Source organism: Corvus hawaiiensis, chromosome 3 (genome assembly GCF_020740725.1).
Source record: "Corvus hawaiiensis isolate bCorHaw1 chromosome 3, bCorHaw1.pri.cur, whole genome shotgun sequence".
NCBI lineage: Eukaryota > Metazoa > Chordata > Aves > Passeriformes > Corvidae > Corvus > Corvus hawaiiensis.
In genome coordinates this window covers 9787783-9815504 of record NC_063215.1, presented here as the reverse complement: position 1 = coordinate 9815504, position 27722 = coordinate 9787783, and the positions used below count along the sequence as shown (strand labels likewise).

General features: G+C 43.8%; 1 protein-coding gene across 1 annotated transcript in view; it reads right to left on the bottom strand.

Moving 5' to 3' along the window:
* Positions 1–4102: 4102 nt before the first annotated feature.
* HS1BP3 (HCLS1 binding protein 3) overlaps positions 4103–27722 on the bottom strand; it is a 51467-nt gene continuing 27847 nt past the window's right edge. The window contains exons 5-7 of the mRNA XM_048298628.1: positions 15557–15708; positions 14934–15069; positions 4103–5844 (exon numbers count right to left, since the gene is read on the bottom strand). Coding sequence (XP_048154585.1) covers positions 5616–5844; positions 14934–15069; positions 15557–15708 — 517 coding nt within the window. The 3' untranslated portion in view covers positions 4103–5615. The remainder of the gene's footprint in view (positions 5845–14933; positions 15070–15556; positions 15709–27722) is intronic.

Here is a 27722-nt window from a genome sequence, read left to right as displayed (position 1 = left end):
CTATAATTAGACAGTAGCTCTGGACATAAAAAATCCTTTCGGGGTCTGTACACAAGATTAAATATGTAAGCTATGAAAGGTTGAGACAGGGGAAGACATAAGTGGGGAAAAAAATCATAGTAGCCTGCAGATTTGATTGCTTAAGATGGGAGGGAAGCACTAGGTAGTTTTGATTGTCAGCATTCAGGATAAATAAATGATTGCTTTTATTCACAGTAAAAACTTGTTAACATACCCAGACATTACCAAATGGACTATTTCTGTAAGCTCTTCTGAAGTAAAATCAGTATCATTAAATCATTATTGCAAAAAAAAAAAAAAATCGGAGAAGTTTGTGATCATTAGACAAAATCTCTGGGTGAACTTAAAAAGCATATAGATTAGCAGAGAAGTAAGAAAAGTGCTCAGTAATTACCCCAGGAATTTTATAATTTTGTTTTGTTTGCTTTTATGTTCATTTGAAAAACCACGGAGCTCCTGTCACCAAAGAACCTCTAAATGAATTGCTGATTTCAGCCCTACAGCTGTGATATTTCAGGGGAATTGAATGGCTCTGGAACTGTGTGTATAAATCAGGCAGATGCCTTCTTTCATTCTGTCCTGTCTCTCCTGTTTCTCAGTGGTGCTCTCCAAGCCCGTCAGGCTTGTCAGTGGTGTCACATCCTATTCCTTTACCTCCTCTTTCCAGCATCAGCACGACCAGGCTTCCACTGATCTGCATGAGGTTTTGACAGCTTAGATTGAGAGCATGACCCTCACAGCAGCCACAGGAAGCAACCTTTCAATGACATCAATGGCACAGAAACATTGCCTTTGGCAGAAAATAGCTAAATTGCATTCTGACAGTATTTAATGAATTCAATGAGAGACTGGTTTGCATTTCTTTTACCAAAACCCAGGAAAATGATGGGGTTTCATACATTGTTATGATTTTTGGGTGACTGAAGGACCACAAGGAAGATGCCACAGTGACCATAATGCTACCCCATGGCAGGAGCACCTTCCACTAGACCAGGCTGCCCAAAGCCCCATCCAGCCTAGCCTTGAACATTTCCAGGGATGGGGCACCCACAGCTTCTCTAGGGAACCTGTTCCAGTGTCTGAGCACCATCACAGTAAATAATTTCTTCCTAATATCTAATCTAACCCTACCTCTACTTTGAAGCCACTTCCCCATGTCCTATTACTACAGTTCCTGAAGATTCCCTCTCCATCTTCTCTGTAGCCCCCTTCAGATACTGGAATGTTGCTATGAGGTCTCAATGCAACGTTCTCTTCTCCGGGCTGAACAGCCCCAACTCTCTCAGCCTGTCTTCACAGGGGAGGTGCTCCAGTCCCCTCATCAATTTCATGGCATCCTCTGGAGTTGCTCCAACAGCTCCATGTCTTCCTTATATCAGGGGGACCAGAACTGTGTGTTGTATTCCTGATGAGGTCTCAGTAGAGCAGAGGATCTGGATCTGGAAGAGCATTCAAGAATCATTGAAATCTTCCTCTCATACAATCTGGACTTTTACTGCTCACTATATGTCAAAAGCAGCTTTTGAAAAAGCACACATTGCAAATCAAAATTTGCACTGACTCCAGGAATCTCTCCTGAGCAAATAGGAGAAACTGCTTTGTTGTTGTAAGGCCAGTGGAGGGATCTTATGGAGGGTGCTAGGAACCAGGGTGATAAAGCACTGAGTATGTTCTGTTCTCTCAGTCACCAAATCCTCCCTGAGTGACTCATTCTGTGTGAGTTTTGGGTTAGCCCAGAACAGTATTCCTCACAACAGCCAAAAGAAAATCACTCTAGAGAAATATGACAATACTTGGCTGTTGAGTATTTCCCTTGTTTCCAGTAACTTGTAGCTCAAGGACTTTCCAAGCTCTAAGTGGCATAACCATCGATTGATTTCTCTTCAATGAATCTAACTGGTGTGTCCTTGAACCCATATCAATTTTAAGCATCCATAACATCTTGGTATGAATAAAGCTTAGTCCCTAAATATCTAGAACTAATCAATCCTTTAAGCAGCTTCACTGACTTCTCAACTCTCACAGCAGCATTTAATTTGACAATTAATTTAATTTACCACCTTCCAGTGCTAGTATCTTCACTCAAAGCAGTGCAAACCATTTTTCCATCACGTGAATTCATTAGGTTCAACACATGACATGAAATAACAATACACAGGAGGCTGTAAAGGAAGATCAGTGATACGGTGAGGGCTGAAAATAATTGGATTGGGGGGTTTAAAGATAAATTAAGGAGAGGGCACAGTACAGAAAGTGAGTGACTTAATTTACTCCAGTTGTTGATGTTGAGATGAAAAGTAAGAATACAGATATAAGAAGTAAGAATATAGATAAAACTTCACAGTAAAAGCCTTCTCTCTTCTTGACCCACAGAGGTTTAAACTGTCACAAATGTGTGATCAAGTCCGTGCTTTCTGGTACTCTGTATTAAATCTAACAGCCTCAGGGATTGCTCATTTAGTACCTCATTTAGGCACTAGGTAATGCCTTAGTGCCCCATGAGCGTGCTGGATTTTCATGACCTTGCTGGATTTTCATGACCTTCAATCAGAGGTTGACTTGTGTATTCTGCTGCAGGAAACTTGGCTTCTTTGCAGAAGCTAACATCTGGGCAAAAATTAGCAAAAATATCAGTTTCAATTAATATATTGTTTTACAACTCAACCCAGATTGTCACTGACAGAACTAGGCCTTAAGTGCTCTGTGGGAATTAGTTTTCCTAAAACTTCAGCAACTGAGCAGACCTGAGCAGACGACCCACAACTCATCTGTGAAATACTCGGCTTGGTGAAATAATTTGTTAAACTGTGACCCAAATAATGAAGTATACAGTCTTAGTTGTCAATTAGTGCTGTACCACAGAGCAAGCAGAATGTTACACAAAACAAGAAGCTGCTTGTAAAGCAACAGAGGTACCTATTATGAGTTCTAATCACTAACCTCCCCATCTCTTTTAAGGGTTTAAATATAACTCTTGCTTTTCAAATCTTTTGATGAACTCTATTACTAATGTTGGAAGGTGATGACTGTCAGCCAAGAACTACATTAGAGTCCACAACTGAATTTCAAGGGTTGTCAAGAGCAGGCTAATCAAATAGCTGCTACTAGAAGTGATATATGAAAGCAAGTAAAAAAAGAAAATTCTCTTCTGGCAGGATGCAAACCATGTTGTATAGTTTCCCTACATCATTTCTAATAGTATGTTCAATTTTTCTGGGCTACATTTGTCTGACATTCTTCTCTTGTATAATAATGATTCATTAAATAGAATGTATTCAAGGGCTGTAACTCACCTCTTATGACTGCAGCTAGACCATGTGCATTGTAAAACAAAAGCCTAACACCAGGGTTTATGAGAGATCCTTTTCTATTAGTTTCTTGACAGGAATGCTAGATTTTTTTTTCTGAAGTAAAATACTGACCTCAAAATAATCTTAAAAATCTAGCACAGAAACAATTAACAGCACTTCCTTCCCTGTGCTTAGGTAATTTGACAATTTTAGGGAGAGCTAGGGGGCAAAATATTCCTTGGCCATTCCAGGCAGGTGAAGAACTGCACTCGGTCTGCTGATCATTAAATCCATGGCCTGCAGTTTGGAAGTTTTAGCAGTGTTCAGGCTGTGTGATGGGCTGTAGTCCAAAAATAGAGAAATGCAAGCAGTGTCTCCAAACAGGGCTGAGTAAAATAGAGATGCTGCTCACTGAGCCCTCAGTTAAATATACAGTGGTTGTTCATGACAGCAGGGAGTGCAACAGGAAGGCTGCCCTGAATTAATTTCTCCTGCCTCTATTCCCTGCCTGCTCCTGGGCAAGGCATTTATCTCCTCACTGCTTATTCCCCTTTTGCAGGATGGGATAAACAAGACTCCTAATTGCACCAGGACACTGTGGGGACAGGGCCAGGTAGTACCTCTGGTTCTCCCTTTAGCTGCTCTCAAAGGAAATGTGAGCACAGCTACATTTTTGGTTTCATACTTATTTACATTTTAACACCATGTAACACTCCTCATGGGCTGAATGGAATTGATTCTTTGCTGCCAATGTACAACCTAGAGAACAACAGTAATAACAGTAACACCTGTGGGTTAGCAAAATGTTTTATTATAGTAAAACATACCATATACAGAGGAGAACCAATGATTGTATTTTATCTGTCCCATCAAAGCAAAATACCTTTATAATATTTTCCATTGGCTTAAAAAGGAAATGCTAATAGAAATAATTTCATTATTAAAATATATATAATGCTTTCTATTTAATTTGTTCTATGTTAGACAGGCAAATATTGGGATGATGATATTGCTGAAATATATTAAAATTTTCCCTCTGGGGAGCTTGTCTTCTTCATCTCTGGCTAGACCACACATGGAATGAATTCAGGAATCTCTTTCTGCATGACAGCAGGTATCAACTCACATTAGGTGTAAATTCAGTATCTTCAATCAGAGTGTCTTGGATGCCTATTTTATCATGTTTTTCTTTTCCCGCATATTAAAATTTCTCCAGTATATTTTTTTTCCTATTTTTTTCCTCTAGATAATGCCAAGTTTGACCTCCCTTGTTTTAGCCATTGCATGGTAAAGAACAGACCACTCTCTTACCACACAAACTCATTTTAGCTTAGTGGAACTAATCACAATGGCTGGTTCTTAAAATTCTTGGAGAAGTGAAGGAATAGGAGAGAAAGAGTGAGTCCAGAGAGCAATTCAGAGTTCCTCCATTAACACACCTGCACTGAATCACCTCCTGAAGAAATCTCTCTCTCTACTAATTACAGCAGAAGCCCAGGAAGACTTGGCTAGAAAAAATCAGGTCTTGTGGATCTGGGGTTCACAGGAGTCCTAAAGAATCCAAACCTCCTACGCACTGCAACCTCCATCTATGTCTGGAGAGTGTTCTTAGCCACCCTCAGTCATCTGCTATTCTCCCCAGGAGTCAGAGATGCACAGTGTGGTCTCTGCAGGCCTGAAGTTCTCCTACAAGTTGGCATTTGTGCAGTTGAGGCACAACAATTAAGGCAGCAGATTGTCAGGCTTAGCTGGGATTTCAGTGTTCCACTGAAAGACAGAGGAACTGTTAAATTATATTTAGCAGTTCCTGTTAAAATGTACCAAAATACCAGTCAGGGAGGAAAAGGCTGCTACAAAAACGCACTGGATGAAAGGAAAATGGCCTTTCCGTTGAGCTGAAATACACTATCTAAAAATGACAGGAACAGCATCCTATCCTGCCTCAGACCGTTTGTTGGACATCATTCACAGCTGCCATGTGTACAACATCCTCACCATTTTCAATCAACTGGCCAAAACTGTACTATGTTGATACTAAAATAGCAGTAGATGATCTGTAGTGCTACATCCTTGTCCACATTCCCTGTAAAACCCTGAAAATCTAAGGCAACATTATATCACAGCTGCACTGTTTTGAAAACGTCAAACAGAGGTTCTGCTGCTCAGGCTTGCTGCTCTCTCTATCCTGGTACAGAAATGAGCACTGTGACAGTAGGAACACCTGGTCAGTTCTTGCTGCCATCACTTGAGCTCACTGGGAGTTGGGGCCAAGAAGGCATCATCACATTTTAAAAATACATATGTTCAAAAAAGACTGGTATCCTGGTTGTTGATAGATTCATTTTCCTGGATATACTGGAGAATGTCCACTTCATTCATTGTCTGAATCCTGTTTTCCTTTTGCTTTGCCAGTGAAGGTGAATTAGTGCTCCTGGGGGCAACTGCTGGCTTCTGAGGCAGTGGTGGTTTTGGTGGGACCTTAGGTTTTGGTTTGGAGGTAACCTCTAAGAGTTTCTCAAAACTATCTTCAACTCTGGAATGGAAAGAAAACATCAGTAACATCCTGGGAACTTGTGAATTGCTTTTTGTTTTGTAAGAAAATGCAATCTTTCAAAACAAAACCTTCTGTAGGAAAAGGATCTACTCTGATGAATTTCTCTCTCTGTAGAAGTTTCTGTAAGAACCATCTTTTTTTATAATGTGGCTTTTCAATTCACTATACAAGTTAATTTTACAGCATGTTTTCAAATGTCTAAAATAAAGGCAAATTGCAATTACTAAAAACACCAAACTTTATTTTAGTTTGGGAAACAAATGGTTTTTTTTGTGACAGGATGGTTTGCTTCCCCATAAATTTTCATGAGAAAGTAAAATTTTCCACATTCAGCTCTGTTTCTTCTTCATCCCCATCACCCAAAACTGAGATTAAACATCCCCATGCTCAATCATGAGAAACTGGAAACACTAATGGACTTTAAAATTCTATGTTCACATTTGGTTCTGGCAAACTGAAGAAGTTTTGCAATCTGTGACCATATACAACAACTCTTTTTGGTGATAATTTCCCTCTGATTCCTACTGAAATAACCCAGAACACCTCAAACAGTTCAGGTATTTTCCACTTGCCTTGTTTGACCTTATCAGAGATGTAGCATGCTGTGTATGCCCAACTCTGTTCCCACATGAGCTGTTGAAATCTTTTAAGAGAGCCCTTATCATAGATTATCTTGTGACTCCAAGAGCTGTGTGCCTTTGGAAAGTCAAAATGTGGAGGAAAGAAAAAGAAAGATCCTCTCCAGTGGCTCCACTCACTGGAACAGCATAAGGTACAGGAGTCTAAGGAAGATGCCTTTTTAGTTCCTCCTTCTCCATGACCTGTAGGGAGGCCATCCCTGGAACATGAATGAATCATTTCATGTCATGTATTTTTTGGTTCTTCCACTCATTTGCCTTTTGTAGTTAGAATCATGGGATCACAGAATATCCTGAGCTGGAGGGGATCCATCAGGGTCATCAAGTCCAACTCCTGGCCCTGTACAGGACATCCCAAGAGTCACACCATGTGCCTGAGAACATTGTTCAAAAGCTTCTTGAGCTCCATCAGGTTTGGTGCTGTTACCACTGCCCTGGGGGCCTGTACAGTGCCCAACCACCCTCTGGGTGAAAAACCTTTTCCTGATATCCAGTTTATAACTTCCTCACTGCCAGGCAATGAGGCATCTTGGGGGATTACCCAGACTCCTGTGAAACCACTGGGATAATTTGTTTCCTAAATGAGACAGTGATTCCTCCCTTTCTCTCTTTGTTCACCAGTACCAGTAGCCTTAGGAAAGATACTGTAAATGCCTCTACCACGCAGCAGTACAACTGGTGGGGCTTTCTGCAGACAGTTAAAAGTAAAGCTGAGCTTTTCCATAATTTGGGAAGCAACTGATAAGGCAACTGTCCCAGACCACAGGGAACATGATCAATTGAAGAACCAACCTCTCTGAGACACTTTATTCCTCCATCCATAGTAAATATTGTTTGAATGTTAAAACCATAGGTACTTCAAGACTTACAGCTCCCTCAAACTAAGGATCCCACTATTACTAAGATAAATTGCATGATTTCAAGGGTTTCTTTTTTGTGTTCACCCTCATTAAAAGCTGTGAGGAACTCACTACTGTACTGCCCAGGCTGAGACAAACTACACCCACCATGAACCAGCCATTAAGTCAATAAGGATTAGCCTAAATTTTCTGGTGTACAGGCAGTCAGAACCCTTTAAGGTAAAACCATTCCTGAACTCAGACAGATCTTCTTGTGACTCCCAAAGAGAATCTAAAAAGAATCACTTTTAACCAAGGCTACTTTTGTAAAATCAATAGCATGAACACTGATATCTAAAACAAGGGAACACCTGAACAGACCAACTGATGGGCAGAGCCATTCCCGGAGTTCTGCACCTTGAACTCTACCTGTGGTATTCCAGCAGGCAGCACCTCAGATTTCATCCTCCAAGTAACTCTGGAGATTATATCCTCTTTTATTTAGATAAGATTTCTGATGTCTTTTATTTTCCATGATTCTTTGTGGGTGACATATCCTACTTACAAAACACGCTCAATATATTTCTGAATTCCTCATCTACAAAGAAATTAATTTCATTTAAGCCCAGGCCTTCCTGTTTGTTGTGAACTCTGATATCCAAGAGATATCACACCTCTGATCACATTGCCAAGACATGCTCTTGTTCTCTTTGCTGTGTAAAAAACAAAACTTGTTAGGGCTGGTATTTCTGAAGCCTCCCTTCTTGGCATAAACAAACAAGTGAATGAATCAGTGTCCATGTCATAAAGTTTTGGTCTTAAATAACAGAAAACATAATAACCAGAGGAACAATACACAATATACACAGAGACCATATGGAGGAAGCAGGATTTTGAACTAGGTGCCCCAGAAAGGGGAGCAGTAAATTCAGCTCACTAACCTGGTATGATGGTACAACTTCCCAAATTCTCTACTCCAGCTTCTGTGCTAATCACAGCAACAAAACCACTCAGCACAGCCAAAAAAATACCCCCAAAAGATCCAGTCCAGTAGGTTGTGGGGGTCTTTAGGGGATGGGGGTTTGGTATTCTGCTTTTAAGCCAAAGATTCTGCAGGAGAAAGTCTGGAAGCTGATGATGTAATTTTCTTTTTCTGTCCTGGATTTTTTCAAGACCTTGGTTAGACAGAATTCTCTTAGAGAGAACATAGCAGATAATATGTGGTCTTTGTCTCAAAACCTGCTTTTCAGGGCTGCAGTGCTAGGCAAGCTGTTTGATCCACTGCTGTTTCATCATGTGACACACAACCGTCTTTGCAAAACTAAAGAGGTAAAATGCAAAATGCCTCAGGCAGAGATAGAAACAAGGACTTCTATTTCTTGAAAGCAAAGGAATTGTTACAGTGCATAACTACCACCATATTTAACTCCAGGCCAGGAGGAAAAAGAAAAAATCAAGCAACTATTCTGAAACAAGATTAAAGGAAGAACCTTCCCACCCCATCTTTTTATAGACAATCAGGCAGAGAATCCATGTAATTAATCATTCTTTAATTAGTCTTTCTTTTTCTGTAAAAGAAAAGCAGCACCTCACTGTTTAAAATTCCTCCCATATTGTTGTGCTGATTCACAGACTATTGGTGGAAATTCTCTCTGACACAGAAAGCAATCAAAGCCCTTCCTGAAGAAAGGCTGTCACAAAGCCTTTCATGACTGCTGGCATGTGGACATCCAGTCAGTAAACGAGTTCTGACTTGGAGGCAGATGCAGCTGCCACAAGAACATCAACATTTTAGATGCCACTTCTCTGAACTTTGTCCCATCTCTCTGGACCAGATCTTTGGGACAGGAATGACTGTATGTACAACGTGATGGGGACAGTGACCTCTGCTTGCTGGGAATGCTTTAGTGATGAGAATCTGTAATGAAAGCAAGAGACAAAGACTCCCATAATTTGCTAAAATATCCAAAAGGCTCGTGCTAGAAGCTCAGTTGTGCAACTAACTGCAGTTCTTGCAGAACAGACTTTCATCTTACTAACTTTATTTTGTCTGGTGTTAATTCCAAGTACTAGAGATACCTTAGTGAAGCCTTGGAGAATGCTGTTATATCACATCTACAATTTAGGAAAAGACTTGTGCCCAAAAATAGGCAGGAGACTTCAAAGTATCTGTTGTTGCCTATCATGTCTGCTGTGGTCAGGAGAGACAGTGTGATGTCCATCAAGGCCCATGGACAGATACAGGCTGGAGTTAACCCCAGGAATGCCAAGCACTGGGGCTGTGAAGGAGGTATCTCTCCTCCTGCTTCAGCTTTCCCCTACAATCCATTACAGGTAAATTCACAGTGGTATTTCAACCAGGGCCAGGAAATACTTCCGGACACTGGAATGTGACAGTCCGTATTGGAACCACTGGCATGGTTTTGGTCTGGGAGAGATTAGCCCTCCTCCAAAATACTCTCCAGCACAACTGGAAGCTTGTGTGGGACAGGGACCATTCCCCAGAGGCAGCTGCACACAGTCCCCTTGCTCTGCAGCTGCACAGAGTCCAACAGCACGGATGCAGCCCGGTGGTGCTGCCCGGCCGAGTGCCAGAGAACAGGCTCAGTAGTGCAGGTCAGTCCCACAAGAAGCCCTCTAAGGAAATCAGCCTGTTGGTTACATTGCTCACGTAGGAAATGAGACAAGTCCATTTTTCCAGTCTGAAGAAGTTCAAACCTCTCTCTCCTGCCTCTTTAGAAAGTTCCCCAATCCCCAGCCAAAGGCACAGCTGGGGCAGGGGAGAGCAGGCAACTTTTGCTCCTTGAGCTGATGATGTCTGTCAAAAATGCAAACAACCTGGGGCAAGATGGTTGAAATTTGGTGGGTCCCAAGCCCAGCAAAAGCATCTCCTGCTACACTAGGACTCCACGTTGCCTCTCTACATTATTCTACACAACCTGTACATGTTCCTAGGAGTGGGGCAAGGATTAATGTTTCCAGTCTAGCAAAAAACTTTTCGTTTTGTTGGCAAGTTTACTTTATAGCTTTTCTAATGCTTGGAAGTAGCATCCCAACACATCACAGGAATGAAAAAAATAAATGCTTGAAAAACATCACAGAAAAATTTGTTTTTCTATAACCTACTGCAGCCAAATCAAGGACCTTTCCCCACAGTTTGGTCATAGCAAGCAAGAGAAACTGCCCTGGAGTGGTCAGGAGATTTCTGACTCAGTTATTGCAACCTTCTCTTCCACCTGCACATTGCCCAAATAACCCTCTCCCAAGGGATCTACGTTTAAACCCTCTGGAGTTTCTCAAAGTTTTTTTCCCAACTATAGTGTTCTCATATTCTCAGGACAGTGAGCATTGGTGCTGGAGACGGTGCCCCACATGACTCCTGCATAGGTTGAAGAGGTGTTACTCTCTGAATTCAGCATCTGCTAATGCCTGCTGAAAGAAGAACACACAAACTTTTTGTGCTTCAAGAGTGGCAACAGTTCCTTGGAAACCAGAAGCTGACAAACCTGCTCAAGAAGCTCTATGGACTGAACAGTGTTTGGGGTGCAGTTTCACAAACAACCTCAGTCTTAAAAAATGTAATGCTCCTGAAAGGGTTATCCGTGCAATCCTAAGAAGGAACACACCAGATCTGCCATCACAGGGCAGCAGAACTGGGATCCTGCTGCTGACACTTTTTTTCAGCACTGGAAAAAGACAAATGTTGTGCTGACAGCTGCTTCCTTCCATCTCAGCTCCCTATTCATTACCAAAGGTGAAGCTAATTAAATCTCTCTGAAAAGGCTGCTCAGACAGCTGTGATAATTATTTCAGGCTAGGATGTGTGATAATTTATGTAATTCTGTGGGCCCACAGAGCTGCTGCAACATTCACAGGATCAATTCCAGCATTAGTTTTCCACAAAAACCTGATCCATTACACCAGGCAGGCATGATTGAGATTAATGAGACAGAAATGTGCATGCCTGCAGGGCTATGATCTCACTGGCATCATGGAGACATGGTGGGATGGCTCCTGAGACTGGAGCGCCGGAATGGAAGGATACAGGCTCTTTACGAAGGACAGGCAGGGGATGTGAGGAGGGACTCTCACCCCCTATGCCAGTGACCAGTTGGAGTGCACAGAGCTCAGTCAGGAGCCTCAGATGAGGAGCCAGCCAAGAACTCGGGGGTCAGGATTAAAGGGAAGGCAGGGACAGGTGACATTGCAGTGGGGGTCTGCTACAGGCCACCTGACCAGGAAGAGCGAGGAGATAAGGTACTCTACAGAGGAGAAGCAGCTTCACATTCACAAACCTTGGTCCTCATGGAGGACTTCAACCACCCCAGTATCTGTTGGAAGGACAACCAGCAGGGCTTAAGCAATCCAGGAGGTTCCTGGAATGCATTGAGGCCAATTTACTTCTCCAAGTGACAAAGGAGTCAACAAAGAGAGGTGCTAGGTTTGACCTCGTTCTCACCAACAAGGAGAGGAATGTGAAGCTCAAGAGCAGCTGGGCTGCAGTGACCATGAAATGGTGGAATTTGAATCTCTCAGGACAGTGAAGTGGGTGCTCAGCAAAGTAACTGCCCTGGATTTCAGGAGAGCAGACTTTGGCCTCTTCAGGGATCTACTTTGTAGAGTCCCATGGGATAAAGCCCATGAAATCTTACACAGCAATTGGTTCTCAACGCTCAACACTTGTTAATGTAAAGTTGGTGATTCTATTTAAAACAGTAATTCTCATTTCATATGAGCAGGTATACACAGTGAGCACAGTCTTCACTTTGCAATGAGAACATTTATCAGATTCTCTTCTTCCTCATGTTGTGACAAGCACAGCCCATGCATATTTTGCAGACTCATTTGCCTCCTTAACAGCCTCTGCCTCATGAGTTATAGTCACTGCTGAGGATTCACTGCTGTGCTGACACTGCTGTGGTGCTGCTGCTGCTGCTACAACCACTCAGGTACCATAAAGATCACAAAGGATTCGGTTGCTCCTGTGTTCTGCTCTGAACATTATGTTTCTCCCATCCCCCTTTGGAAGAAGGTTCTGCCCTCCTCTGCCTTAGGCAGCTCTCTCCTATTCTGCCCATGATTCACAGTGAGTCAGACACTTCTCAGATCTACCACACACATGTGAGCAGACCCTGAGGTACTTGTGAATGTTCAATACACCAGTGAAGAGCTCCCACATCTTCATTATTCAGCTGCTCCATTGGAGTGCAGTGAACATATCCAGGTTTCTGGACCTGCTGGTGCATCATACCTCAGGACAGTCCGAGATCTTAGCAAAATGTGCCCAGGTAAACTTTTGGTATGATACAACTGGTATGACTATGTCCAAGAGACCAAGATGTTTCCATTTCCCTCTCATAGCATATCCAGCTCTAGCCCACTAAAGGAACAGGTTGCCACAGCTCCTGCTCTGATCTGAGGGCAGGGGAGAGATTTCTTCAGTCCTTTTTGGGAAAGTAATTGTCAACATGTACAGGGCAAAGGCAGGACTTATTCTTAGGCCTCAAAATAAGCTCCTATGCCAGGAGATTGCAGAGTTCAGCTTATGTTGAACATTTTCTCACCACAAAGGGTCACTGCCTGGAAGAGAGACTGTGGCACTGCCCTGCAAGAACATTCCACACCATTTTCGTGGTAAGGGAAGGTGGGAGATGATGATTCAATTGCTGCCTCTATATTAGTGAGACCTGATTGTTCTGCTGAGGCTTCCAGCTGCACAGCAAATGAAGCGCATTTTGCACAACCACTGGAGAAAATTCCGCTATGGGATTTCAGGGGACTGCAGTGAATTTGCATAGAGGGGAGGTGAAGTATTGCATTAGGTTAAAACAGCACTGCCACTCCTCCTCCCCTCTTTGCCAGCAGCTTCTCCTTTACACTCAACTGCCTTGCATTCAGTTCATCAGCCCTCCACGATGTGCAGGTAACACCATGAACTGGGTTTACCAGGGGAATTTCAGAGGGTGTTAGGCAACTGAACATGTCAACAGATCCTGACCTATCTGCCTACCTCTTGCACAGCCAGGAGTTGCCTCTGGATTCCCATAGCAACTTTCCCATTGGACCACTGGCATGATTTTCTGCTTCATTACATGTATTCATTTCCAACTGGATCTTGATGACTTATCAGCTATTGAAAGCACTGGGACAAATCAGGAATAAATGAAAACTACTGGAATTTAAAAGAAATGAAATCTTTTCTCATGGGTTCCCATAACCATCTGGGTGTGCTACTGTTGTTGATGATCTCAAACTGATCTGAAAGCATGATCTGTTGGTCTCAGAGCAGACTTCAGAGACCTTTCTCTGAACATATATAATCCAAAAGAGATTAACACGACAGATGGAGAAGTTCTCTCTGGTGGATAAAAATGCAAGGACTGCACTGCAACAGGCCCTTCTCCTGTAGTCATATGAACACTCTGGATGAAGTGCTGTATGCTGAGTTCACTAGCAGAGAAGAAAATATTGCAAGCACACATGTATTTGCTCCTAATGTACCACAGCATAAAATCAGGTCATGTCCTGCCTCATCAGGTTCTGTAAACATCAGGTGAGCTGTCAGGATGTCATGCAAGATGGCACCCAGCCCAATTTAACCTTTGTTTAAAGTAAGTCAGGTATTACTGCTCAGACAGCCAGCACTTTTCCATGCATAGAAAGCAGCAGCTGCAAAATTATCTGCTTCACGAGAGCTTTGAAACCACGCACAGAGTCTCTCTCCAGGGTTTAGTACCTACTATAGAAATCATACATCCTAACAGGAACTGGTTGACACAAATTAGCACTGGAAGCAGGCTGGCCTCATCATTCAGATGCCAGCTTGAGACCCAGAAGGAATGAATTTGACTCATTACTGCAGCACAGATTCCCTGCGTCTCTCCAAGCATTGGTTCCCTGCTTGATCTCTGGAGGATTATCAGCACAGGCGAACCAGCCCTGTGAGAGAGATGTCAGGGATAAACGCATTATGTGCTGATGTGTTCCAGTGCTACACTATCAAGGGAGAAGCAATAAATTATACCCTCCTACAACTCTGAGCTCTAGCCCTCCTTTCCACTAGATTAAAAATTAAATGCAGGGTGATAAAGAGATCTTTACTGCTGTGGAGGTATGCACAGGATCCCTCCTGGAAGCATGCACGGAAGTCTGTGAGCCATCAGCATGAAAATCATTCCTCTTGTGGCAAGAGCTCCTGATTTCACGTCCCTGAAGCTGAACTGCTCTTTATCTCTGGGCTTTGTCCCTCACTTTTCACAATGGAGGTCAGGTTCCCTGTGGATCGTTTGCAGAAAGCAGAAGTGTCATGTAGAAAACGAGCAAGATAGCACAGCTTGGGCCTTCAAGACCCTTCCTTTGGAGTCACAGAATAATACCTTGCACCCCACCTTTCCCAAAGGGTCTTCCTAATTTCCTTTTTAATGTGTTTATCTCCAAGCTCCATGGCACACATCTTACATTTTACTTGTCAATACAAGTATTGATTCACAGTTTGCATTCTGAGTATTTAAGCTTTGCTCCCGAATTAATCTCTTTCAAGATCTAAATAACATCTCAGACCACCTTCATCCCACATGACAGATTTGAGTACCTCAGCAGTTCCTCAGTGTCCTCCTCAGGAGCCCTGCTCAGCACATAATTGCTGTGCTCACAGGCAGCTGGCAGCAGGAGTGAGTCACCCAGTCTCACCACCCCACCGAGGTCTGGGTCTTCAAATAACTTCAGATCTAGAAAGGGGAATCAGAAGCTGCTGTAGTTAAATCATGCTATGTAGCACAATGCCTGCACTAACACTAACTAGTAAATCTGGCTGGTTGGGTTGAAAAAACAGATCATGTAGACAATTATTTTTTTCCAAAGACTTCCAGCCCACAAAGTGCAGTAATATTCTGCACTCTAGGGACTTGATCAATCTGCTTTTTCCTTGCACTCAAAAATAGGTCACATTACTCTTGCTAGTGTGGCATGAGTGACTGTGGGACAGCACAGACCTTAATATCCCAGTTCCAAATGTGAGAACAGCTATGGGAGCTACAGGTTTCATTTGTTCTTTCTGAATGATTCTACATGATTCTGCTCAGTTGAAGATTTGCCTCAACATTTCCAAGTCATTATTTAGCCTGTATACTATGCATCACTGTAATTTAAAGGCTCAGTTATACACATGATTTAGATAAAATAATCTGTGCATATACAAATACAGAACAACTTTACTCTCTTTCATCTTTCTTCTGGGACCAACTGATGAGAAATCCTTTTCTGGGCCAAAGAGTCCTTCATCTGGATCCACCTCCTCTTCAAAAATGGTTAATTTGGGCTTCTCTTCCTTGGCTGGAGGAGCAGGTGCCTTCTTTGCTTTTTTCGTTCTAAAACATAAGAGAAAAGAAAGCCAGCTGCAACTCTTCATTTAACAAGCAAGATTTATGGCTAGAAAGTCTCATAAGCTGAAAATACATGGTGGGAGGCTATGAAAGGTTTAGACAAAGGTACACAGGCATCTGTTAATTGCTGGCAGGAATGGGATACTGAGCTGGAGGGACTGTTGGTCAGACCTTCTCTACCTGTAGCCATGTTGTATATTCTTAGTATCTGTCAAGGAGCCCAACGGGAATGGGAAAAGCAGAGCTAACAATGCTGTACTGTGCAAACTACCACTTAGAAACACTGAAGCAGTTTTACTCCTCCCACACAGAAAGCTTAAAATAAGAAAGAAGATCAGTTCCAGCAACACTGTTCGAGACAGACAGAAAGGGATGGATTGAAATACAAAGTGCAAGTTGGTCCATTGCACTGATCCCTTTGGACGGGTATTTAAAAATCCCTTTGGCTCCATTTCCTTGCCAGCTCCTGCTGCTGCTTACGATTGCTGCATATTCTTTTCATGAAGGTATTAGACAATCCCCTCATTTCCACATGGTTTAAACAAGGAGAGTTGACTCCCCTTCCAAGAGCAGAGTGAAAAGCACCTGCCTCTTGCTCTCATACCCAGGACTCACATTCCAGCAGCTGAAGCTACAAGGCAGCTCTCTCAAAAAGGCAGCTTGAGTTATTAAGCAAACCAGATGGCACAGAAAAGAAAATTTAGAGGGCAAAAATCTTTGGGTGAAAAGTCCAATTCAAACTGGGCTGAAAGAGAAGCAGTCCCTACGACAGCATGTCCTTCCAAAGTAATTGCCATATTTCAGAGATCTTCACTCTCAGCAGCCCTGGCCCTGCAATTTCTAACATAGCCCCTTTGAGTGCCTCTTCCAATAGAAGATCTGATCTCCTTTGCAGAAAGCAGGTCAGGTTTCAGCCTAGAACAAACCCAATTATCAGCACTTAACATGCCACAGTCATCAAAAACTAAGAACAAGGTCAAAAGATTATGCACACATTCCAGCTACATTAAAGGGTCTTGTAGAATCCTCTTCCAGTTACAGCTGCACACGAAAGTGGAGTCCAGTTACTTCCAGTTATTTTCACAAGTTTATTATCAACAAACTGTAACTCATGATATTATCTTGCTACCACCATTTTGCAGCAAATTCAGCCTAAGAGCAAGCCCCATGCAGAATTAAATATTGCTTTATTCGGAAATATACCCTATGTGATACACTAAAGGTATATGAAGGTGTCAGCAACTAGTTTGCTGAACTATTTACGATAAAAACCTTCATTTTAAAGCAGAAGAAACTTTAATGAATTTCCCTTTTTTTTGCATTCATATTCATCAGGGATATGCCTCGAGTAACTTCTGAATTTGAGCTACTCTTTTGAGCTTTGAAAGCTCAGCTCCAAGGAACTGCTTCAAACTGAAATATTTGTGAAAGACCCTTCTTTCAAAACCTGCCAAAATCTGAAGTTATAATATGTACAGGCAGCTTTCACCCAGGATTTCTACAAAAACCCAAATTCATTGTTTTATTAACTGTAGTAAGGGATCTATCATTCAAATGAACCTAAGTATTAAAGGAAAAGGTAAAACAAACAACAACAAAACCAGAAGAACAGTAGGACTGAGTCTTTCAGAGCTGACAAACTGATTAAAAAAAATAATTAGTAAATACAAATAAATCTGATCTACTAGGGAAGAAGCAACATTTGCATAATTCATGCCTCACAAAGTAGTCTTTGAGATGTGAATGACAATATAGGTGAGGATTTGCCAACCTAGAGAATGCCAAAAGTCTTTGACAAGACTCGTTGTCCATTCAGAGAGTTACAACAGCTCTCCTGATGCATAAGAAGAGCCCATCATGGCACAGGTAATTATATAAAGGAGCCAGTACATTGCCAAGCAACAGGTCTCCACCCCCATGAAGTTAGCAAGGAGTTTACTATTAGTTAGCTCAAATATTTGCAGTAAACAATACCAGAATGGTGGGAAATACCAAAGAAAGGGAAGAGAATCATAAAGAGCATCATAAAGAACAGCATGTAAAACAAAAATAATGGAACTGAAAGGTCCTGGTAACAACCCTCTGTGTAGTCTGGCCACCAAACCAGCCCACTGACACGGGCTCACTTTCTGTTTGGCCAGGGGACTACACTGGCAGCTACGGGGCACAGGGCCAGACCTGCTGGGCCTGTCTGGTACTGGTATGAACAGGAGGAAGTTGTTTTTCTGCCTTCAAGTTGTTTCCCCTGACTACTCTTCTAAGGAAGCCACTGTTGGACTGCCAAGTAATTCCAGCATATCCACACAGGGACTCTGTTGAGGTCAGTCCCTAAGCGGGAAACAGGATTCCCACGGTTCTGTATTTAGCTGTGCCAGTCCAGACTGTACTGCTGAGCAGAGGTTAATGGATGAGAAGGGGGGTGTGAGAAGTTTCAGAGCCTGTCTGAGGTTCTGCAGCTGGCCTGAGTGTGCATCTTGCCTGCCCACCTATCCTCTCTCTGTATATTGGTGCTACCTCCCCATGAGAGGGCCCAGGGACTCAGCCGGAGCTGAGCTGATCGTGAAATCCCAAGCTGGCAGCCAGGCAGAGAAGAAGCTGCAAGGACAGGTAATTAGATGACAATGATGTACCAGGGTGCAGTAAACTTGTGTAGGAATGCAGAGTCTTTGGGGAAGACAGAAATGAAGGAACATTGAGTCTTTCAAAGTATTACTGTACTCAAACCCTGCACTTCATTAGCACCTTCTTCATACATCATGCTCACAACCTTGGCATCTGACATTTTGAAACTATCAGCATCCAGCTGGCAGAAGATGACCCGTGTTATTGCTATTTCTTCATTTATGAAACAAGTGAACTTTGGGAACATCACTCTAGTGACTTTTAAAACCTTAACAAAAACCAAACCAGCCCTAAAGATGATGTATCCTTTGTTCAGCAGAAACTATTTACTCAGTTGAGCCTTACTGACGTCTGTGGTGGCTGGTGAGCCTACGTTACAAGGGATAAAGAGTGTCTGCTGGTGGGACAAGTCCCTAGTACCAAAAGATTCTCCTCAGGTTAGGGTGACCAGAAAAGCTTCTCCCAGGGTCCAGTGTTCTGTTATGTTAATCTACCCCAGTTCTGCTTCCCTGGTTGGCCCGTGGCCCCTCCACCCCCTTGCTACCTTATATATTTCATATCCCAGAAAGTTCTCCACTCCAGGTTCTCCCCACTGGCCTTTGCCCCTCACCACTCCCCCAGAGCTTCACCATTGGTCCCTGGTGCTTGCCCCACTCCCGTACTTAAACCTGAGCTTTCCACTGCTCTCGTCTTTGCCTCTGGGATCCTTCACAGTGTGGAAGCAATAAACTGCTCCTGTGGAACCCTGTGCAGAGCCCCTTCCTGCCTCTTTGCCTCTGACCATATTACTGAAGCTGTCCGTGCATTTGTGCGTGCACACCTGGGTGAGTGTGTGGCCTGTCCTGCTGAGCGGCTTCGCTTTGGAGAGGCTTTTGAGAGATCGCTGCACCTCGTGCTCCAGCACAGAAACTGCAGAGCCCACGGAGCCCGAGAGAGCGATAGATGTCTACACAGGAAGCACTATGAGAGTACCTCAAATAACACTCCTGTCTCCTGCTCTGACTAAAAAGGAGCCAGACTGCCTCCTCAGTGACTGTACAGAAAGACTGGCCTCCTAACTGACATGGACCAAAACTGGACGATCAGAAATTAGAGTATACAAATCCACCTAGGCAGGCTGCTGGAACACTTTAAAGTCCAGCTGAGACTCCTGGCTCCCAAATGCTGCTCAAATCACCCATGAAAATGTCAACAAAACCCTGTATGCAGACAGTTTCAAACCTCACTCACTTTGTGAGCACAGTTCTCCTGTTTACTGACACAATGTAGGTCACTCATTTGGCAGCCTCCAGGTCTCACTGGCACAGCCACAATGCACAAAAGCTTTCTGTGGAAAATGGCAACGAGGATGGCTAAGAGACTCCAAAGTCAGAAGATTTCCAGACCTGTGTGTGTGATAGCGTTTGTGAAACACTGGAACCCCGGATCCAAAGCTGGGTAACACTGCTTTAAGTCACAGAGCATGTCTACTGTGCTCCATACAGAGAGGAGTCCCTGCCCCATGCTCACTGCTGGGTTAAAACAATGAGTGTCGTTATCAAGAGCACATGTAACCTCAGCACACAGGCAGAAGTTTTCAGATTTTATTATTCTGAAAATATGACCATCTCTTTTTTATAGAAATAAGATTATGCTCCAGAAAAGGACTGTAACAGTAACATTAAAAAAGACTTATTCAGAATATACATACTCATGTATTAGGTATCCATGGAATTTTACAAGGCAAGAGCTCACTAATATAAATGGACGTCCCAATTCCCACAAATCTACGTTCAGGCTTGAACAAAACAGCTACAGCTAAAATAGCAGCAATATTAGCACATCTTGAAAACCACGTCTGAAAAACAAAGATCCTATACACTAGTTTGTGGAGAAAACAAAATGTCATCTGCTGCTTTCTTTTCACTCAACAGTGCTCATTTTCCAGAGCTGCCTGATAACAACAGACAGGACAAAAGGAGTCATTCTCATCCGCTTTGGCCAAGGGATGACCAATAGAAATTCAAAGCCCATCACTCACACAGCCTCACTCCTAAGCATTAAGCCACCATGACAAGTGCTGGCTGCAGGGATACTTTACCTCACACAGAAATATTTTCCTTGTGGACAACACGCTAATTTACAGTATTTTAAATGGCTTTGGCATGTCTCAAAATAAGATCATGTGTAACTGATGAAATAAATCTCCAATTAGAAATCATTTGGAACAAGAGCATTCAGTTGCAAAGTTTGTCTGCTGCAGCTCCCAGATTAGGTCAGCCTTGGATTATTGTTCCAGCAGAGCAGCAGATGGAAAGAGAGCCTGAAGGAACAGATTTTTCTCAAGGGTTCAGAACTCGAGAGTACCTGTTCTTCCTAAACAAAGGCAAGCTGTGTTTATAACCTGTCCCCAAGTTTTCTGATTATATCCTTTTCCAATGTAATTTGAAAGCAGATGAGAAGACCACAGATGGACAACTTTTGCTTAATACACAGATCATTAGCAATAATCATAATACAGAAAACATTTCCTACAATGTTTTCAACTAAATAATTAATAAAGCACTCAGGCACTCATAAGCCTGGCAAGGGAATTAAGGTTACAGAGTAGACTGCAAAGAAAGAAAATTAACATAAAGGAGATTTCTTTATCGTTTTCCTCAGATTTTCTAGACTAAACCAGAGTGTAAGACTTGCTGAGGGAGAACAGTTTGGACTTAACAAATTCTGAAAGACATTATTCCTTGGTTTATTTCCTTTAAAGTCACTACTCAAGCTAAAGGAATTACTTTCAGGAATAGTTACATTTCAGGAATTACTTCTCAGGAAACTCTTTTTAACCCTGTAACAACTACATGCTAAGAAAAAAATTCATTCTCTTACATTAATTAATGATTGTTACAGGTCTGTCGCTCCAAAACGAACAAATTCTTGAGTGAGTACTGTGTTGCATGCCTGTAAAGTGATGTCTATATGGAGTATAAGTCAGCAATAAAATGTGCCACAGGAATTTAAATTTGACCACTGTAATTAAATCAACCTGCCAACATCATCCCTTTACGAGACATTCTTCACAAAACATCCTGAGCAGCCTCACAATCCAAGCCACCCAAGCTGAAACTGTGTGTGAAAAAAACTTGCTAGTGAGCATGTTTTCTGCCACACTCTCAACAGATTTGGGAGCAAACACTTAAAAAGAAGGCCTCACAAAGAGGAAATTAAAGGTACTGAACGTATGCAATGTCATGCTGAGACTTCTTAAAAGTAGCAACTAGAAGTGATGAATACAAATAGCAACCATTTTGGCGAAGTGATTGGTTTCTTCAATGCTGAAACCCCCTCCCCTCCCCACATGAACACACTACTGTAGCTTCTTGTTAGAGCTATTTCCTGAAAAAGCACTGAACATGTGAACAGTTGATACCTCATCTTCACACATTCACACACTCATTTTCAGATGTGTTGGGCACTCACACCTCATGCAACAGTATCATCAGAAAATGGTTTGGGTTGGAAAGGACATCGAAGTTCACCTATTCCAACCCCCCCTGCTGTGTACAGGGACACCTGGTCATTAGGTTGCTCAGAGCCCTGTCCAACCTGGCCTTGAACACTTCCAGGGGTGGGCCATCATCCACTGCTTCTCTTGGCCAGTGTCTCACCACCTTTATTGTATCTATATCTCATCTAAACCTACCCTTTTTCAGCTTAAAACTAAAAGTTTTAAGGTGTTGTCTCACTACAGGCCTTGGCAAGATCAAATCAGCAGGATCTGCAACTGTCTGGTGCCTCCTTCCAGGACAGGCAGCCTGACTGTAACCGCTACCTCTACTTAATGAAGTTTTAATTTTAGGTTATTTAATCTTTCACTCCTCACAACAGAATGCTGCCAGCCCCCTGGCCTCACACTGTGCTCCTCAAGAGGAGACCATTTCCACTCTGCTACTGCCTCACCTGAATTGCCTCCTCACCACATTCTAAAGCAAAACGGCTACAAGAGCCCAGACTGCAGACCTAACTCTTTTTTCTCTGTCTGTCAACAGAAAAGCTTCAAATAGGATAGAGGATGTTTGCATAAAAAATGTCTGGCCTCTCTAATCCCTGACGCTCCACATAAAGCTCAGTCTGAAGGGTACCTTTCCTTCTCTTTGCCTGGTACCTGCACAGACCAACCCCCAGCCTACAGAAAACCTCTAGCAACCTGCACATGATGTTCCAGTCTTAAATTTTGTCTGACATACGTGTCACACCACATCTAAAGAGCTTAAGAAAAGCTTGAGAAGGGCCAGTTACCAAGGCAGTGAGCAGATTCCAGCAGTAGCCAAGCAGGATTTGCATCGACTGGAGGAGGGATGATGGGGCTGAGCCTGGTTCCCCACTGCCTTCCCTGCCTCCCATCTTACTGTTCACAGAGGTCACTTTTTCCTCTTGGCTGTGCCATGGGTAAAACAGACCTCTCACCACAACTCAGAGATGGCTCCATAGGAACTACAAGAGAGGAGGACACAGTGAGACATTGTCAGAGCTAAATGACACCGCTGTTGCAGACACAGCACCGTGCTCCGGCTGCTGCCTCTCCTGCTGATCATGAGATCAAAACATCTTCCATGAAAAGAGAACACAGCTTTCCTGCCTACAGGTTTCTTGTAATGATTTTTTTTTTAACAGAGGTAAGATAAAATTGCTCTGGGTGAAATATTCCCTAGGCCATGGATATACCTATTGCACAAAGCAATTCCACTTGTGATGTTGCAGACACTGCTGGAGGTCAGACTGTAGGGACAGTCACACCAGGGAACACCCCAGATGCAAACTCTCCCTCCTAGGCAAGACACTGAGGCTCTGCAGTGGCAGCTGCCTAGGGGCTGCTGTCTGCTGTAAGCAGAAAAATGCCTGACATAATTCTGCATTTTTTAAATTGGATTCCTATTTATGATTTTATCGCTAACTAGCCTGAGCTCTTAGCAGAGAAGCTTTTGCAAGGTCAGTAATTCCAGGAGCTGGGCACTGAGCTTGATGTGCCAGCACTTGGCTGTCAGGCTGGAGGGGAGTCCAGTGGGGAAGCACCATGAGCCCCTTGGGGAGCACAGGGGGGCTGGGCACTGAATCACTGGAACCTGCTAAGTGCCAGCAAGCCACAACACGTGCCTGAAAGAAAACAGAATGAGCAGCCTTCTCAAGTGTTCTGGCTTATGCACATGATCCAACTCACTGCTGGTGTTATTTGGCAGCCATGATAATATTCCAAAATCGTAACAAAATTCCCCTCCTACCGGCAAAAAATCTCTGAGCTCAGCCCAGCCACAGTGACACACTATTCCCACAGCACCCTTCAGAGCTGGCAGATAGATGATCTCAGGCCTCCAGCTAGCATCTCTGAGGATTATGACTTGACACAAGCAACATGAGCCTGTAGATCCACACAACTCCTTTCAGAGCCCACTCCTTGCTCTCCTGCTCAGCCACCCAATGATCTGCTCCTGCCTGCCAGCCCCTTGGGATGGCTGCATTAAACACTGAAGGTTCCTGTGCTGCAAGGAAAATGGATCAGGGAAAACAGACTGTGGGCAGAAATGCTGGTAAACATCTCAGGCTCTCATACCCCAGATGATGTGAGACCTCAGGCTTGTGTGGGGACAAAAAGCAACAAACATAGTGCTCCATCAGCCAAGGAGAGCCTTTTCCAGGCTTAGCTACTGGTCACTCACAGTGTGAGCCTGATCCTTGGGGTCAGTTTGCTGACTCACAAATCCTAAATGCATTCAAAGAACATTAAAGCTCTACACTGTGAAGAATCTTGTACCATTTAATAAGTTGGAGACGTGAAAAATTACCTGAGGTTTGGTAAGGAGAATCTTCGGTTGAATACACAGAACAGAAACTGTATCACTGATCTGTGTCAGTAAGAGGGACTAGTGGAAAAGTGCTGAAATGATGCAGGGGAGTAGCAATTACAAGTAACTGCACAATGTTTTAAGCTTTTATTCCCTGGTGTTACAGTGGCTATGGCAATGTTGGAGGAAGAATGATGATTTCAGACAGAAAACACAGACCCAGGGCATTTCAGGATTTGGATCCATAGGCAGAAATACTACAGCAGACCTTTCGCACACCATGTGGCCAGGACAGAGAACAAACACCAGAGAGTCAGTGTGGTTGTAAAAATACAGTACGTCAAACATGGTCAAAATGCTGATTCATAGGGCTGACTTGTTCCTGTAGCCGAGCCCCTTCATGCTGCCCACCCAGCTTCTGGCCTCACTCCTGTCTCACTTCATCTTCCTTTGCTCTTCCAAGAGGGGACACTGGTACCTGCTGTACTGGGTTTGCATGACAAGGTTTTGGTAGCGGGCAGGGGCTACAGGGGTGGCTTCTGTGAGAAACTGCTAGAAGCTTCCCCATGTCTGACAGTCAATGCCAGCCAGCTCCAAGAGGGACTCCTCACTGGCCAAGGCTGAGCCCACCAGCCACTGTGGTAGTGCCTCTATGATCGCATAGATAAGGGAGAAAAATTATTCTGCAATTGCAGCCAGGAGAGAATGAGAATGTGAAAGAGTCCTGCAGATGCCCAGGGCAGCGAAGAAGGCAGAAAAGATGCTCCAGGTGCCAGAGCAGAGAGTCCCCTGCAGCCCCTGGTGCAGCCCATGGTGGGGCAGCTGTGCCCCGGCAGCCCCTGGAGGCCCATGGGGGAGCAGAGATCCACCTTCAGCCTGTGGGGTATCCCAGTCTGGAGCAGGTAGATGTCTGAAGGAGGCTGTGACCTGTGGAGATCCTACACTGGAGCAGGCTCCTGGGAGGACCTGTGGCCCATGAAGAGACAAGCCCACACTGGAACAGGTTTGCTGGTGGGACTTGTGACCCCATGGGGGAAGAGTGTGAGGAGTCCTCCCCCGGAGGACAAGGAGCAGCAGAGATGACACGTGATGCATGACCCCATCCTCCATTCCCCATCCCCCTGCACTGCTGGAGGGGAGGTAGAGAAAATCAGGAGTGAAGTTGAGTGCAGGAAGAAGGGAGGGGTTGGGGGAAAGTATTTTATAATTCAATTTTATTTCTCATTATCCTACTCTGATTTGACTGGTAATAAATTCAGTTAATTTCCCCAAGCGGAGCCTGTTTTGCCTGTGACGGTCACTGGTGAATGATCTCCCTCTGTCCTTATCTCAACCCATGAGTCTGTCATAATTTCTCTCCCATGCCCAGCTGAGGAGGGCAGTTGACACAGTGGCTTTGGTGGGCCACTGGTGGTCTCTCTGAAGAAGGGAAAGATTTTGACAGTGAATTCCACAGCAAAGGTGCCATGAGCACAGGAGGCAGCACACACACCTACCCTGTGAAACAAGAGGGCTGGTGCAGGACTGTATCCATCCTTTAAAACACTTGGCCTTGGTCTTCCCTTGTTCTGTGTGGTGTCCTGGAACGAATGTTTATTCTGCATCTGTTTTTAAGTTCAAAGTGCTTGAAATAACATGAGGGTTGTGCTAGAGCTCTGCAAAGTCATAGCCTGAACTGGTGCTAATGACATGCTTTGGGCACAGAACAAAGTGGGGGTGTTTGAAGGAACAAAGACTGGTGTGATACTGCCAGAAGACTGTATATGGAGGGAAGCTTGATGTCCATGTCACCTTCTAGAAATGGTCCTTGTGAGGGGTCCTGGATACCAGCCCCTTCCAGGAAGAAGTGATAAGCAGAGCACAGAAAGGAGACTGCTGTCCTTTGCCGTCTCGTCCATTTGGCTGTAGGGTTTAAGGACACCTTCGCATCTTTCGTAATATCCACCAGCAGCACACAATGGCACCATGACGGCATCCCTCCTATGAGCAATGGTGCTGTGCTGCCAACAGCTGGAAAAGGACTGGCAGACCAGCTCCTCCGTGAGAGTAAGGGCTACAACAGGCTCCACCTCCAATTAAACCAATGCTTACTGTCAACAAACCACAATGTTTGGATAGCCCCAAAACACCTCACAACCTTTCAGAATTCACTCTCACAGCACCTCTGAACATCAGAGCATGCCAGCACTGTTCCTTTACAGGTCAGGAACAAAATGTGGTCCTGAAAACCAGAAGTGAGCTATCTGCAGCCTAAACAGGATGTCTTTGAAATGAAGAATTGAAACTAATTCTCCCGAGACTTTGGCACACAGTTCTGGACCATGTGCTTCTCCTTCCAGCATCCTGCATTGTGTGGCACTGCCCTTGTCTCTTGGCAGCACCACTGAACAAATAAAAACAACTCCAATGAGGTCAGGGTTTGGTGTAACGGCCCCTGAGGGAGGAAGTGTGGGTTTATCCCTCAGGAGTCTCTTGAGAACACATTTGCTTTTTTTCATATTACAGGAACAGTTGGGGCCATGGTTCTGTCACTCACAGCCAAGAGGAGAAAGACGGATGATTCAGGAACAAGTTCCAGGCCAAGACTGTTACACACAACAACAGCCTATGCTGGCAGATAAGCCATCACACAGATGAAAATTGAGATGTTTTGAAATATCAGATAGTTTTGAGGGCATGACATCATGTTCTGTGTTTAATGATGCCATCAAGTATGCCTCAGATGCTATTACAGACAAAAACCAATAAAGCAAGGAAGAGAGAAGCTTAGAAGCCTTCCATTCATGACACTCCAATCCATTTGTGTATCGTGACAAAGAGCAGTTACTACAGAAAATCGTGGTTCATAGAGCAGACTTCAGAAAATAATCTATACTAGTGAAAATCGAAGTCAAGATCTTTTCCAAGCCACCTGATACACCACAGCTCACACCCACATGGGTGAACTCTGTTACAGCCCAAAAGAGGCAGGCTGCACCTCTCCAGCCCCGGGGTTGCTCCTGAGCTATGCCACCACCCAAGAGAGTGCCAGTTGAGAAGAGCCACAGCAGCCAGACCACCCTTGCTGCAAAATGCCCCTGGGGGTTTATGGCCATGGAGCATCCTCAGGTGCCAGGCATACACTCAGCACTGCCTGCACCTCGTTACAGGGCCCCAACTGCTCCAATCCTAACTCCTAAAAATGCACCTTCCTCAGGCTGCCCTGAGGGCAACAAAAGGTCAACAGCAAATAAATGTGGTGAGTGCTTGGGCTGGGATAATTGGGGCACAGTAAATGCCTTGTGAGTTTTTTAGCATGCTCCCCGGTATGAATTAGGCCCAGGCTAATTATTGCTTTCCCAAATGATGCCTAGACAAAGTTTAGGGATCAGTACAAGCTTAGGGGCCCTTCCTGTTTTGGACACAGCCAGCTTGCTCTGGGGAGCAGAAGGATTTAGCTGTTGGACAGAAGCTACTTTATTCTAGTTGGCAAAAGCAACGCTACAGTTCCTCTCTGCTTTTATTTACTAGTTTAGCCACAGCCAAACCACCTACCAGAGCTGTGTATTTCACTGTTGTAATAAA